The sequence below is a fragment of the Martes martes genome, assembly GCF_963455335.1.
Source record: "Martes martes genome assembly, chromosome: 10".
Classification (NCBI taxonomy): Eukaryota; Metazoa; Chordata; class Mammalia; order Carnivora; family Mustelidae; genus Martes; species Martes martes.
In genome coordinates this window covers 680,120-696,136 of record NC_137898.1, presented here as the reverse complement: position 1 = coordinate 696,136, position 16,017 = coordinate 680,120, and the positions used below count along the sequence as shown (strand labels likewise).

General features: G+C 61.0%; 1 protein-coding gene across 1 annotated transcript in view; it reads right to left on the bottom strand.

The window, feature by feature from the left end:
* Window positions 1-13,909: 13,909 nt before the first annotated feature.
* Window positions 13,910-16,017, bottom strand: part of MUC2 (mucin 2, oligomeric mucus/gel-forming) — a gene marked incomplete at both ends in the record, with an annotated part of 32,824 nt that continues 30,716 nt past the window's right edge. Inside the window, 2 exons of the mRNA XM_080817863.1 lie at window positions 13,910-14,297; window positions 14,457-14,498. Coding sequence (XP_080673989.1) covers window positions 13,910-14,297; window positions 14,457-14,498 — 430 coding nt within the window. The remainder of the gene's footprint in view (window positions 14,298-14,456; window positions 14,499-16,017) is intronic.

Genomic DNA, 16,017 nt, shown 5'->3' with positions numbered 1-16,017 from the left:
TTCCTGCACGGAGGGGCCCGTCCCAACCTGGTTTTCGGTCTCTGAGTCGTCCCCTCCCCGTGCCCTGACTTGGCCCTGGTCCTGTGAGAGAGAGCACTGTGTGCGTCAGGGGGATCGTGGGGGATCGTGAGGGATCACAGAAGATTGTGTGGGATCGTGGGGGATCGTGGGGGAGCAAGAGGCAGCCTGTGGGAGCGGGAGCGGGACCCTGATGGGCGTGAGTGAGTGTGGCCCCCAGCAGAGCCAGCTGCTCTCCCCGCCCAGGCTCTCCTGCTGGGCCTTGGAACTGGACACCGGGTCACCTGCAGCTGATCACAGCAGCGGGGTCCCCGGGGACAGGCAGGGTGGACAGGACCGGCTCCAAAGTGCTATGAGTCTTTGGTGGGCAGGACAGGGCATGGCGGGAGGCAGGGCCTCAAGGATCTGTGGGCCGGGCCGGGACCCGGCTGAGGGGAGTGTGAGGGACAGACACCTCCCCAAAGGCAGGAGGCACAGGTCCAGCGGGGTCCGTGCTGCTGGCACTGGACTCAAGCCAGAGTTCACACGTGACCCCTTGCTCCTCCGAGCCCACAGCCAGGCTGCTGGGGGACACGTCCTGCCCGCACGAGGCCGGGCCACCCGGGAAGCTACAGGCACGGCTCTGCCCCGAGTGGCTGCCCAGGCGCCTCCAGGCCACAGGAGGTCCCTGCCTGGCGTTAACTTCCCTTCCCAGGCTCATCCCCCCACCATGTCCCGTAAGGCGCTGCCCAGGGCCGCTGAAGGCGTCCGTGACCACGGCCAGGGTCCGAGACGGCCCGGCTGACCCAGGCTTCCTCCTGGGACGTGACCTGAACCACAGGACCCGGGCTACCGGGCACTTTCTCGTCCAAGCAGGACACCCTGGGAGGCCCCAGGCCTGGCGTCTGCTCACGTCTCAGCTTTCGGGGTTCTGGAGGGACCCCTGGGGAGGCCGCTGGAGTCAGAGCAGGTGTGGGACTGGCCACCTACCCTCAAACATCGGGGCCCTTCTTCCCTGTGACCTTGTGCCCCTGGGCAGTTCGCGGGCAAGCACCTGTCCTCTGAGCACCTGGTGCTTGGCCAGCCTGCCCCCACCATCGTCCATTGAATGGCCGTGCACAGAGCCAAGGCCAAGTCTATGGAGGGGGCCATGGAAGGGTGAGGGGTTGGGGTTCCCAGGAGCAGCCCGGCAGTGACTCTGTCCCCTGCCCCTTCTCAAAGGGCTTCCTGCTCAAGGAGGGGTGGTATGGGGACAGGGCGAGGCTGTGGCTGGCTGTGGCCTCTCTCAGCCTCCATTCCCACATCTGCAGACAGGGTCCGTGGGAAGCTTGGCGGGCAGTGGGTCACACACCAAGGAACCCCGCGGCACGGGGGCCGTGCACAGGGGCACATGTAGGGAAAGGCCTGGCCCAGGGCAGTGGCCCCAGAAGCCTTTGTTCCCCTGGGGTCCCTGAGGGCCACACGGCCACTGCCAGGACCCCAGCCCCAGGTCTGATAGCGATGGGCTTGCTGGACTCCGGGGAGATGGGATGGGTTCCGGCCCTCACAGGATCCAGCCAGCCTTGCCCTGTAGACGAGAGGAGTGGCGTGCAGGCCTTGGCCATGTCCCCGAGTGGGGCTCTTGCTGCCGCTGCTATCACTGGGCCACTCAGATTTGGGACAGGAAGTGGCCATCAGACGGCCCTCTTTGTCACCAGTGGCTGGACCGAGGCTGACCCCGGTGAGGACGAAGCCCACCAGGCGGGATCTGGCCTGAGCAGGGCCCCACAGGGAGCAAGGGCCCTACAGGTGGGGCGTGAGCCCGTCTGCCCTCTGGGGGTGAGGTTGAAGATGAGGTCCAGGCTCTGGACCCCGCGCTCTGTCATTTCTTGGACTTTCTGTGTATTTAACGAGTGTGGGATCGTGGCTCCCCCGAAGTGCGTTGAGTCTCGCACCGCGGCGGTTAATGGGGCGGTGCCTTCCTCTCCTGGCAGTGCCCAAATTCCTGCCGCCCTGGATGCCCCCGAGGATCGTGGGAGTGGCCCCGGCCAGCCCCCACCCCCCGCGCAGGCACCGAGCTTGCTGGCGTCACAGATGGCGAAACGGGCATTTGCGGGAGGGTTACCGCTTGTCCGGGGTGATAGGGAGTGATTTCTCAACCGGGACAGGCCGAGTCCCTTACAACCCCGAGGAGGAAGTGAGCAGTGGGCTGGGGCTCTGGGAGCCACTGATAGCGGCCGGATTATCTGCGGGCGCTGTTGACACAAAGGGCAGGTGTGGGCCCCGGTGTCTCCAGGCCAGGCGCTTCCTCACAGGGACGAGGACCACTGATCCCTCTCTGCCTGGCCCTGGGGCCCCGGGGAGAGCCGTCCCACGATGCCCGCGGCTGGGCTCAGCCTCCTGGCCCCAGTGGGCTGAGACCCTCGCTGCCCGATGGGCTGGGGGTCAGGGGTGTGCTCTCCTGTGAGAGAGAAGGGGAGCGGAGAGTAAATTTGGTTTTCTGGTGGGGCTGCCCTGATTTGAAACCTTCGTGCGTGTGTTTGTTTATCTGAATCACTGAACAAATAGAATTCCTCTGGAGAGCTGGGCTGGCTGCTGGGCCCTGGCCCCCAAGGTCCACGGTCTAGCCGAAGGACGGGCTCCCCCCGGCCCCCACCTCATGTCCCCAGCACCACCCCATCCACAGAGGGCCCCACCCCTGCCCCCGTAGCTCCAAGGGTCTGTGACAGTGGGGGAGGCCACTGGCCACTGGTAGGGGGGTTCCCTGAAGGTGAGCACATTTGTGTTCCGGGGTCAGGGGAGGCTCACACGCTACCCCTCCCCTGTCCCCCTCCCCTGTCCCCTGTCCCCGGGCGCTGGGGCCTGCCCAAGGCGGGAAGAATGCGCTGTCCTCCTCCCACCCTCCCTGTGGCTCCCACGGCATGTGGACCACGGGGCAGCCTCACGGCAGGGGCGCAGGGGTGCAGGGTCCGTCTAATACTCCCAGCAAACCTGAAAGGTCTTGATCACAGCATGAAGTCCTATTTGCAACAATTACAGCGTCACCTCCGGGTGTGGCCTCAGAGCAGGAAGCAGGGTTAGGGGACACGTGCGTCCCCACATTCGGAGCGGCATTACTCACAACAGTGGAAACGCAGAAGCAGCCCCCACGTCCATCCACAGACGTGCAGATGCACGTGGTCCGTCCACACACCGGACTGTCCCTCGGCCTGAACACGGAGGGGCACGCTGACACCGGCCACAGCTGGATGGACCTGGGGGACGTGACGCGGAGGGAAACAGGCGAGACACAGGGACAAATACTGCAGGATCCCACCCAGATGGGGTCCCTAGAGTCTCCAGATTCGCAGGCACAGGGAGTGGACGGTGGTGCCAGGGGAGGGATGGGCTCAGTATCTCAGGGGCACGGAGAGTGGACAGTGGGCGCCGGGGCCGGGGGAGGGACGGGGGTTGGTGTCTCAGGGGATGGATTCTTGGGAGGATAGAAGCTTCTGGAGACAGACGGCATTTTGTTACATGTATTTTATCACAATTTTTTTTTAATTGGAAAAAATTTTAAGCAAAACCCCGCCTGGAGACAATGACTGTAAATGGTTAGGCAGACCCTTGCAGACCTAGAAGGAGGCATTTGGCAGCAAACTCTTTGGCGCCTACTGGCGGCCCGCGGGTGTCCTCCCGCCCTTAGCCCCGTCCAGCCCTCCTAGCCAGAGGGGCTTCTGCTCCTACCAATTCCCAGGTTCCCATAAAACACCAATAAAGCAGCCATGTCTCCAGGTAGGTCCACAAAGGCCACAGCATGGAGGGAGCTGAGGCAGGGGGCTGGGCCAGCGTCCCCGAGGCTCCCGGGGCTGGCAGGCACCAGCACCACGAGCTCTCGTGCCCAGGGCTCGCACTCAGCAAAGCAGGAGCGTGCGGACACTCAGGCACACCCAGAGTCTCTGAGGAATTCCGTGCGGGCAAACAGCGCAGGTGCTCTGCGCACACGTGCTCGGGGTCACTGCCCCCCAGGCCCCTACCCTGCACTGTGTCTGGATGGTGACACCCCGCCTCCCTCTGCCTGGCTCCTGGAGGGCGGGGACAGCACTGTCTTCCTCTGGCGGGACCAGGGACGCAGGAGCCAGGGGCCCAGGCAGCCAGGCAGTGACCCTGGGGGAGAGACGCTCGCGGCCTGGGGGACCAGGATTTGTAAAGAGGTGACGGCGAGATGCAGAAGGAAATCACCACGGGGACAGTGGGGCTGTGGCTTCCTCCCGAAACACATTCCCCAGCCAGAGAGCTGAAGCACGGCGGTGGCATCCCCGGAGCAGTGCTGGGGGGGGGGGCCCTGACCCCCTCCCTGACAGACCCCAGGAGCTCTCAGGAGCCCTGGGGGCAGCAGAGGCCCCCCCCACTGGCCCGTCCGGCCCCCACTCCCGAGGCCAGACACGCCCTCTGACCCTGGACCCGAGGCCGAGGCCGCACAGAGGCAGGGAGAGCAGGCACCGGGGGGCCCTGATGGGCTGCAGAACTCCCCACCCCACCCGGCTCAGAGGCTCAGGCCGGGCAGGGAAGCCCTGTCCCTGTGGCCCTGGAGCCAAGGTAGCTTGACAGGCAGAGACAATGGGCCACTTAGAGCATCCAGCCCATTCCCCACAAGCCACAGCCCCGGGCGGACAGGTGTCACCCCGTTCCCCTCCGTGAGCGGCCAGCCAGCACCTCACTCTCCACTCTCTGCTCTGTCCATGAGTGGGGACCTGCCCTGGCTTTCCTGGGAGACACAAGTGCCCCAGTCAGGGGTCAGGAGGCTCCCGTGTGTCCAACCCGATGGCGGGTGATCCTGCGCCACTGGCTCTGCCCATACGTCAGGCACAGACAGGGTGGCCCTGTGCACGGCTCTGTGTCCAGGCCTCTCTGCCCGGCCCCGCCCCCTCCCCTGTGTCAGTTTCTGACACGTGGTGTTTTCATTTTCACGCGGCTCAGTGTGTCATTGTGCTCCCCAACTCTCCCTCCCAGCCCGTGGATTACTTAGACTGCGTTTCTGAGCGCTTGGGGGTTCCTGGCTAACTCTCCGTTGCCGGCTCCAAAGTCTGTCGTCAGAGACAAACCCTGCCCAGTTCGGTTTCCATCACGTCCAGCGTGCAGAGCTTTGTTCCGTGACCAGGATGTGGCCCACCTCGGTCCACGCCCTGTGGGCGCCCAGGGGGCGTGTGTGCTCTGCTGCTGTTGGCTAAGCGCTGGTCAGGTCCTGCTGGCCCACGGGATCAAGTTCCTCCACATCCTTGTTAACTTCCTGACCGGCTCTTCTATCCGCTGTGGGAAGGGGTGTGGGGCGTCTCCACAAGGGAATTGTCAATTTGTGTAAGTCTCCCTTCGGTTTCATCCGTGCTCCGTTCACATAGTTCACAGCTTTTAGGGGACCTCTTCTGGGGAGCGGCTCTCTGCTCCTTCCTCGGACGATGTCCTGTCTTCTGTCCACTGATGCGTCCCTGGCTGGGAGGGGCAGGGCTGCATGGGCACTGCTCCCCTGGCCCTGGGGGACGGGCTCATCTTCCCGCCCTGACTCTGCCGGACCTCCAGCCGGAGTGTGGGACGCCCCCGGCAGCCTGGCGGGAGTGGGAGGCTGGCCTCCCTCAGCCTTCACATTTTGCTCCTGCAGTTGGGCAGCGGCTGGGCTGGCATCTGAGCCCCCTGGGGGCTTAGTCGGTGACACATCAGCCTCTGTCTCAGGTCATGATCCCAGGATCCTGGCATGGAGCCCCACATCGAGCTCCCTGCTCAGCGGGGAGCCTGCTTCCCCCTCTCTCTCTGCCTGCCTCTCTGCCTACTTGTGATCTCTGTCTGTCAAATAAATAAATAAAAATCTTTTAAAAAATTAAAAATTAAGAAAATAAAGATCTACTAGTCCTTTAAAGAAAGTAGGAAACATTTTTTTCATTTATATTTACCCACATATTATAGTTTCTGTTAGGTCTATAGTGACGTCTTTGATCTATAAGTGATTTAGAACTCACTATGTCGCTGGTTTTCAAATACTTCCTCGCTGTCTTATTGTTACTGGTTTTCAGTTAATTTCTAGTTCAGTGAGAAGGCGTACTGTCATGATTTCAGTCCTTGGAAGCTCATTGAGCTGTTTTATAGCCTGGTGATGTTCTTGAGATCTTGATGAATGGTCCACATGGACATGTAAAGGACATGTACTGGGGACTCCTGGGTAGATTTAAAACACTATAAGTCATGTCCGTCCATGGTGTCTTTCAGATCTTTGCCAGCCTTACTGAATTTTTGTTTATTTGCTTTACCAATTACTGAGGGGGAGAAGGGGTTAAATTCTCCAAATCTGATGGACATATCTGTTTTTCCCTTAAATTTTGTCTATTTTTACTTGGTGTGTTTTGAACCTTTGTCATCAGGCATATACATAGTTAACATTGTCATGCTTTCCTGTGAACTGGCACTTTAGCATTGTAAAATGACCCTTTTTATCTCTGGTAATAGTCCTTGTCTCGAAGTCTTCTGTGTCTATAGTAATGTAGCCACTTGGGCTTCCTTGTGATTCTCAATCACAGGGCATACATGCTCCCATCCTTTCACTTTTAACCTCTCTGCATACATATGTTTACAATGTGTCTCTTACAGGCAGATTATGGTTGGCCCATGCTTTTTGTATCCAATCTGAAAATAATTGCCTTTTTAATGGGAGAGTTTTGTCTGCTTACATTTATTGTAAATTTTTATATTATTGGATTTATATCTACCACTTTATTATTTGTTTCCTCTGTATGCTATATGTATCTTTTCTCCTGGCCACTTTAAAGATTTTCTTTTACTTTTTTTTTTTTAGCACATTGACTATCATGTGTATAGATATGATTTTTTAAATATTTATTCTTCTTGGGGTTTTCTCCTTGGAACTAAGATCCTTAATTTTTAGTCAAATTAGAAAACATTTGGCCATTTTTTTCCTTCAAATATGTTTTCTATCCCCTTTTTCCTCTCTTCTCTACAATCAACTTAACTTCTGACATTATCTCGGGTCACTGAGACTTTTTAGAACAAGCATTTCCTCTTCATTCCTCAGTGTAGATCATTTCTACTCACCTCCTCCAAGCTTGTTGATTCTTCTCTGTGCACTACCCTATCTTCTGTCAATGACGACTCATTCACAGCCATTGCATGACTATTTTATTTCAGATCTTTTTTCAGTTTTGGGGTTTCCACCTGGTCATTTTCCGGAGTTCCTGCGTCTCCCCTGAACTTCCTCATCTCTTCTCCTTCCATTGTATCCATGTTCCTCGGAAGTTACTTTGCATCCTCATAACGGCTACTTTAAAAAATTTGTGTTCTAATTTCAAAACATGATCTCTGTGGGGTTCTCTTCGTCTCGGCTGTGGGTCACACTCTCATGCCGTGTGCTTCTCACCTCGTGTGTGACACACAACAGAGACGTAGATTCTGTCACCTTCGTTGCAAGGGTGTTCTGTTTGGTGCTAGCAGGAGGCACATTATTGGTGCATTGGTGATCTTGGGGAAGATGCTTTAGGCTCTGTTATCTGGACATCTTTCAGTTTTGTGTCAGGTTTCAGTGACTCCAAGCCACAGCTCCTGTCCTTACCCTAGACGCAGTGCTGATGGAGTTTTAATGGGAAGTGCAAGCCATTCATCAGGTGTCTCAAAGGTGGCCGACTTCAACTCCAGACTCTTGCCTCTGTCAGCCTACCACTCTTTCTTCCCACTGCGCTGCTAGAGTTGCCCCCGACTATGTGCCATGTTTAAGAATTCAACCAATAACCTGTGGCTGCCTTGTTTCCGTACCTTCCTTCCTAACTTCCAGTCTCTCAGCGACCTTGAGCTTGGACCTCCGACTTCTGAGCATTTTCCTTGAGCCCTGCCCAGAGTGCTTGCAACCCGGGAATGTTCTTCTGGGGAAAGCCAGCAAAATGCGGACCATTCCTCTTTGGCGTCTCTTTCTCAAGGGCAGTACCCATCTGGTTGCCATCTGCTCTCGGTTGCTCCCCATACTTAAAACCGTCGTATTTTATCTTTTGTCCCAAGTGTATCATCCTTACTGGCAGGCATGCTAGTCTGATATGACCCGTTCCAAAAACATTGACCACTCACACCAGTTCATCCTTTTCTTCTTTATTCTAAAGAACTTTTGACATCATCCACATTACTTGTTCAATGCCGTGCACCGTCATCCTGCTCCGTACCGGTTTTACCAGAGATACCTGCTATCCCTGCGTCTTTCTATTTCCTTCGTATGCCTGCCTGACGGTCACTCTCTCTCGTCTCAGTCCGTTACCTTTCTCATCCATCTTTCACTTTTTGCTTCGCTGAGTCAATGTTTCTTGAACTAATAATATCTAAAATATACTTCATTTTCCTTTTTATTTTTTTCCTACAAAACTATGCCCCCCACTTCTCAAGGGAAATGTTTGTTGCAATAGTAATGAATCTTTCCACTTCTGGTGGTTTGATTTGTTCGTTGCTTGCTTGCTTTGTGATGGCTTCTCCTGACCTCTGGTATGTCCCTACTCGTAAGGGCCATGGGTTCAACTCATTTCCAGACTCACAAGTCAGTGACAACATCTGACATGACCACATCTTCCCCACAGGCCCAGCCTCTTCACTCAAGCCCTGCAGGTGGGACCCACACTGGAGAAGGTCTGATGCTAGTTAGGGGCAGGGCTCTAGGTAGGCCCTTCCCTCCACTTGTCACATGCAAAGGGTAGGGAAGGGTGGGTCCCATATGGCCCTTAGAAGGGAAGCCACAGGGCAGTCCCTGAGGACTGGCCCCATCCAGGTGGGTCTTCTGGAGCCTCACTGTGGGGGGAGGATGGTGGGGTAGATCCCCAGTCTGAGCCCAGGACCATGGCCCTGGCTATCCCTCCTTTGGCCCCTCAGTAGGCTCCCAGAGGTCTCGAAGACACGGGGAGCTTGCTCTGAGAGCTTCTGCATCTTTGTCCAGGTCCCCTCCCCCACTGCCTGGGGCTGGGACCTGTCTAGACTACAGGCTCCTCAGCCCACCTGGCTTTTGACCCCCTGAGACCCTCAGGCAGAAGCCAAGGCTGCAGACGAAGGGGTGTCTGCTTTCCTCTCCCCAGCTGGTGATGTCACCCTGGCTCTGGGCCAGCCTTGGGGCCCCAGGTCCAGTCTCCCAGCATGACAGAGGCTGGAGTAAGTTCCAGGAGGCATGGGCATTCCTGGGGCTCAGCCTGAGGGCCCAATCTGGGAGCTTGACCTCAGAACCCCATCCCCTATCTGCAGACACAGGAAAGGGGAACAGGAGGATAGACTCCGAGACTTCACGGCCTGCAGGGGGGTGAGGCGGGTATCACGGGGGCGTCCCAGCTTGGCTTGGACACAGAGTATGACTTACAGGTAGACACGGGGCTAGAAGTGGGCAGGCACCCTGGGGGCAAAGATTCAGAACGGGCATGGTCAGGGAATGAAGAAGTGGGAGGAGGAAGGGGCTCCTGGGTGCCCTGGGGAGGTCTCAGCCTAAAGCCCCAGCATCGGAGGGTTCGCCTCCCACGGCCATGGGGTGGGGGTGAGCCGCGCTGCCCGTTGGTGGCCTGGGAACACCCACCCCACCCGGGCCTGCCAGCCCCACCTAAGACAACATCCTGGGCCCGATAAGGCTGATTTCACGCACTGGGGCGCACAGCCCTAATCTGCTTCTCCGCCAGGTCATCCAGGCCCAAGAGCAGCCCACACCGGGCTACGACAGGGGAGGGGCTCACTACCTTCTCAGCGCAGCTGTCCGGCAGGGTCCCCTCCCCCTTCCCGGTGGGGGTCACCTTGGAGCCATGCCTACCTAAAGGACAGCTGGGCCAGGAAGGACCACCATCCATGAAGGTGGCCAGGCCCTAGGCTGGCGGGGACGCCCGTATGCGGCAGGAAAATGTCAGGACCTCTAGCCCCCTTCCTGGAGGGCTGGACACTGTCTACAGACCGGCCTTGCAACCAGGACCAAGTCCCTTGACCCCTTTTCCATCATGCAGCTGTGGGCGGGGCGCAGGGGGGCAGGGGGGCATTTGCTGGGTGACTCTGGGCCTCCATTCTCTGGCTGGACACTGAGAGCACTGGGGCAGGTGCAGCGTGGCCCCGGGCTCCTCCCCGGGACTGAGCACTGGGCACGCAGAGGGAGGAAATGAGACCCCTGCCCACAGAGCTGTCTGCCAGGGTAAAGGGCGTGGGGAGAGTGAGAGCTGCTCCCTGTCCCGTGGAGTACAGCAGGTTGGTGGGTGCAGGAAGTGGTTCCAAGGTGGGAGCTGAAGGGGGGCAGGTCCCGGAGTGAGGCCGACATGCCCGTACCCTGTAAGCTGCTTGAGAGCAGACAAGGGGGCACCGAGAAGTGACCGGCACGGTGGGCACTGTGGGGTGACATTTGGGCCGCTCGGGGACCACAGCCCTATCCCCTCCCTTGGGCCCTGGAAGCACTGGCTCTGAGGCTGGGCCAACCTCCCCGGGAGCAGCCCTCTGCCCCCACAGCTCGCTTCCTGAGGGGCACACGGGCCCAGCCCCTCGTCCCCTCCGACGTCCCCAAGCACCAGGACTCCCAGGCCGGTGCATCTATCCACAGAGACGCCCCTCAGCCCACAGGTGGTGCTCCCCACAGCCCCGCCCACCCCTGCTCGCCCCCCTCGGATGGGATGGTGTCTGTTGCTCCCTCTGTGTCCAGAGAAAGGCCTGCCCGGCTCCCGGCAGCAGGTGACCACTGCCCCTCAGGGATTTACTCCACGAACGCAAAAGTAATTGCAGCCGAACAAGACACATTCTGTTGCCGACCCAGAGCGTGTCAAAGAGCAAACGCTCCACAGAGTCCGCTGGCCAGCGACTTCGCCCCTGGGCATTGTCCCACGTGCTGTGGGGCCGGCGGGAGGTGTGCTGGGGACCCAGCGGGTCAGGGCCCTGGGGGGACACTGTCTACGCCACACTGCTGGTTGTCGCCCTCAAGTGCGGCTGGGTCCTCCCAGGGGAAGGCCTCCTCCGGCGGGTCGACACAGCGCAGGGTCCAGCTCGGTGTGTCCCCAGTGTCCCCACACCTGGGAGAGCCGGTGCGCCCATGGAGCTGTGCCCGCACACAGAGGCTGCCGCTGCTGGTACTCGGCCCAGGTGGGGACAAAGCCTGCTGGCCTTTCTGGCCTGGGGGTGCTGGGGACCTGGCACCTCCCATCCTGCCTGCCCCAGGGGACAGCACCGACCAAGCTGACTTGAGGGGGTGTGGCGGGGCACAGCTTCCCCCAAGCGGACAGGTACAGGAAGGTCACGCCTGCGCTCCACCCACCCCCACCGCCCACCAGCGCAGCCAGCCTCTGGCCACCGCGGGCAGTGCCAGGAGGGGCCTGTGTCACCCCGGCCAGCAGACCCCAAGTTCCCTGGCTGGCTGTGGCCTGAGGAGGCGACGGGCCCCTCATTGGACCGACTGTTCTGCTCTCCTGGCCTCCTGGAGTCCTTCCTTCCTTCCTCTGCGTCTGTCCCACGGCGTCGACGGGTCCTCGCCCTCTGGAGCGCGCTGGAGCTTGGGGGACAGACTACTCACACGCACTGGCAGTGTGAAGGGGCAGATTCGGGTCAGCGCCGGGGGCAGTGGGGACCCTGACCCCGGTGAGTCCTCGGGAGGCTTGAGGCCAAATTCCAGGCTCCAATCGCTGGGCCCGAGCTGGGTGGACGCGGTGTGTTCTGAAGGGCTCCACCCCGCGGGGCCGCAGTCCTGCTGCATGGGCCCGTCCCTGTCCCTGGGGCCACCTCACGGACCACGCACACCTGCTTGGCCCAGAAAGTCAGCCCTTTGCACCCCTCCCGCCTCCCTCCTGGGCGCTACGCAGGGACTTAGTGCTGCTGAGTCTGCACTTCCAAACGGCCAAGCTGGTAAATTTTATGTTAAGTGGTTTTTGCCACAATTAAGAGAGAGAGGGGGAGAAAGGGCAAACCCGGCCGCCTCATCTCCTCTGGCTGGGGCAGAGGGCGCAGGCACGGAAGGCACCCGCTCTGCTCGGTACGCGACTCACACCGGCCGCCGGCCGCACGAGAGGACAGGACCGTGTGGCTGCAGATCGAGAGGCCTGGGGACTTGGGGGCTCCACGGACACGCGTCCAGGCAGCCGTGGGTGGGACCACTCTCCTTCTCTCGTTCAGCAAACACGGGTTGAGCTCGACTGTGCAGCAGGCACCGCTGTGCCCAGGGGAGCGCTCGCTCTGCCCGGAGCCCTTGACCCACAGGGGGGCCTCCTGGGGAGCCGTCTGAGCAGGCGCTCTTGGCAGAGGGGACCTGCCTCCGGGAGGCCGGGCCTCGGGCCTTTGCTGTAGGTTGTGGTGGATTAGCAGGCGTTTGATGACAGCGCAGGATGACAAAGCCGAGGGCTCCGGCTCCGGGGCTAATCCAGGATCTCCACGGGCGCAGGGCACAGCGGTTCCGGGTTCCCTGGGGAAGCCTGAGTCACGGGCTGCGGCCCGGCAGGGTTCACAGGCCTGTGAGCCATGTACTTGGCACCAGGACAGCAAAAGTCACGTCGGAAAATACGGTCTCTGTTCCCCCTCCTCCCTGGAAAAACAAAGGCCTGGTTCAACTGTGCCTTCGGGGACATGCCCCGGGTCGGAGAGGCCAGGTCCTTGCGGGAAGGAGGGGAAACATGACTCAACCGCAACCAAACCCTGAGCCATCAGAGGCTGACCAGTGTCCCAGCAGCCACGAAGGGGCTAGGGCACTGGGGGGCAACAGCGGGTCTCCAGATGCCCCACTCTGAAGGACCCCCCACGATGCCTGGGCTCTCGCCCCTCCTGGCAGGTCGGGCCGGTGGGCAGAAGCCAGCGGCCCAGAGCCATGTTTCCACAATGGCCAGACTGTCTCCACGCACCGTCCCTGGGGCTGGGCTGCCCGGCAGAGCACGTCCCAGCTGAGGCCCAGGAGGACAAGGGACAGGCAGGGGGTAGCCCTGCCCCGGGACCTCACAGCTCAGGGGACAGGATGGCAAACAGTAGTCACACGGGTGGTGCCCAGAACAGTCAGCACAGAGTCTCAGACCGCCGCCGCCCCAGGCAGCCCCCGTGCAGGGCACTGGACCGCGGGATACTGGGCTCAGAGACCTTGTCCTGCCACCCCCAAGGGCTCCCAGCAGCCACCACCGCCAGCCCACTGGGCTAGAGACCATCCCCTTGCTGTTCAACGACCACTGTGTGAGGCGCTCAAAGGAGAACTCCCTTCGGGGCACCGGTGGGGCAGGAGGGAGGCCATCGGTCCACCTGCAGACCTCACACCCGCCCTTTCCAGGGCCCTCATGACCAGGCCCGCAGGAGCGGCCTGGGGAGGGCAGGGCTCGCTGGCCCTCTCCGTCGTGTTGCAGGACAGGGAAGCCTGGGCTCACCAGAACAAGGCTTCGGGTTTACGGAAGCCGTGAGGAGCGTGTGGTCTGCCCAGCCCAGCCTTCGTCCAGCCCTGGCTGTGCCTGGGGCCTGGAAGGAATGGGGGGGTGGGGGGCTGGCCGGTCAAACAGAGGCAAGGGCCCCAGATGTCAGGTCACGGCATTTGGGGCCCGAGCAGCCCTACCTCACCTGCTTAGCTAAGGCCGGGAGGTCCGCCAGAGGGACAGCCCCCTGGCTCGCCTCTGTGCCCAGCTTGCAGCCATCTGGCAATGTGGAGGAGCAGAGCCTGCCGGCCACTGTCCCTCCCCAGCAGGGCCACCGCCCCCAGAACGCACAGGGTTCGCTCTGCCTCGGCCCCCACTGCCTGCGAGGGGTGGCATCGGCGGGGACAGGCCTAGGTCAGGCCGTGGCACACAGGTTCCCAGCTGCCCTCGGTGCCAGGGCAGAGGACAGACGCCCCAAGGCGCGGGCCCAGGACGGTGGAGAATGGGCCACACAGCCCTTCCTACGGAGCCCCCGGCCGCCACCCCCTTCGCGCCCCGGGATCCGGTGGAGATGCCGGGGAGCACAGTTTCCACGGGTCCGACCCTCACCGTGCCCCTGTCATATGACCCACAGGGCTGCCGCGGGTGGGACGAGCTGCCGGCATCCCCAGCAGCCCAGGCAGGAGCCGGACCTGCAGGAGCCCCGGCCCCAACCGAGCCAGACCTAGGACGGAGCTGGCACGGCCCCCCGCCCCAAGCAGGTCACACTGAGCGGCACCCCCAAGCGGCTGCCTCCGGGTCCTGGCGCATGGCCGCTCGCCCTCCTCTTGGCGAGTCACCCCATGGGCCGGGCCTGTGCCGGGCAGCAGGAACGAGGTTGCAGTGGTCCCCGGAGCCCCCTGCCCTGTCTCTGGGACAGCTCGACCCCAGCCAGGCTGGACCACTGTCCCCTTGCACTCGGAAGGGACCCTGGGTGAGGACGTGTTGGCGCAGCTGGGAGGGACGGTACCAGAGCTGGGACTTGCTGGGGGCCGTCCATCCCCATCCCCTGAACCGTGGGGCCGTCCACACGGTACTTCCTGTTTGCACACGGGGCCTGGCCAGGCCGCCCCGTTCGGTTCTGAGATTGATGGGGTTTTAATGAAACCCCACCTGATGACGCACTCGCTGGTTAGCACCAACGTGGGGACTGGTCTAGGGGACAGACGCAGAGAGAGGCAGAAGGGCGGAGAGACAGAGCCCGAAGCTGCTTTGCTGGGGGGCAGCTGAGCGGGGAGGAGCAGCAGGAGGCCGCAGGGACGCAGGCCAGTGAGGACCCGCCGCTTCTCCCAGCCTCGTCCCGGCCAGGCTCCCAGCTGTGGAGGTCGGCGGTCGGCAGGGGTGCCCGTGGGCCGAGGGGAAAGACGTGTATCGGGGTCATAATGGCAGTAACCAGCCAGGGCCATGGGCCAGACCCCCCGGCATTTGCTCCCCCCAACCTCCTGCACGCGCCCGGGCAGCTGGGTCAGAGGCTCCCACAGCTGCCCAGCCCGGCTTCAGCAAGGGCCAAGTCGGGGCGTCTGCTCAAGGGGAAACATCGAGGTGGGCCAGAGAGCCTGGGCTCCTCACTCCTTCCTCCCTAAGACTCTGGGATCCCCCAAACAACTGAAAAGGGGCTTCCGACAAGCCCACGGGGTCCATCCACACGCTGGACTGTCCCTCGGCCTGAACACGGAGGGACACGCTGACACCAGCCACAGCTGGATGGACCTGGGGGACGTGACGCGGAGTGAAACAGGCCAGACATAGGGACAAATACTGCAGGATCCCACCCAGATGGGGTCCGTAGAGTCTCCAGATTCACAGGGACAGAGAGTGGACGGTGGGCACTGGGGGCCGGGGGAGGGCTGGGGGTCAGTGTCTCAGGGGGACGGAGAGTGGACGGTGGGTGCCGGGGCTGGGGGTAGATGGGTGTCGGTATCTCCTGGGGACAGAGTCTCCATTTGGGAGGATAGAAACTTCTGGACACGGATGGCGGGACGGCTGCACAACAGTGTGAATGTGCTTCGTGCCCCTGAGCCGTGGGCTTAGAGACCGTGAAGATGGTACATTTTTTGTATATTTTACCACAATCAAAATTTTTTAATTTCATGAAGAGGAACAACAGTAGAGTAGTTATGGGAATTCCATCCCAACAGTAAAAGACGAAAGGCCTCAGAAGGGAGGGAGCTGCCCCGTGGGGTGTGGCCTCGTTTGGCCGCTGCTTTCACACAGGCGGCCACGGTGAACACCGGTGTCCTGGTATGGGTGGCCTGTGCCGGAAGCCCTGTCTGGCGCCCTTCCCCAGGCGGGTCTTGGCCAGCAGCACCACGTGGGGTCACAGCGGGGCCCACACTCACTGCAAGGGTCACCCCCCAGGTTCTCAGCATGGGTCCAGATCCCCCTGGGGTCCTCAAGCAATGGTGGGGTTGACTCTGCCGGCAGTAGGGGGCAGCTCGGGCAGTGGAGGGGGGCAGGCACCTGGGGCCCAGGCTGCAGAAGGGAAGGGGCGGCATCCAGGCTTCCCGAGGAGGGGTCTGGCCGGAGCTCCGAGACGAGGGGCAGGGAGGGGGCATGGCAGCCCCACAGACCACTGCCCACCTTGCAGAGCGGTGGTGAAGCCCGTCCCTGTCGTGGGCAGGCCAGGAGTGCCTCCCAGCCGTGCAGGACAGTGGACAGTGGCTGGAGAGCTCTC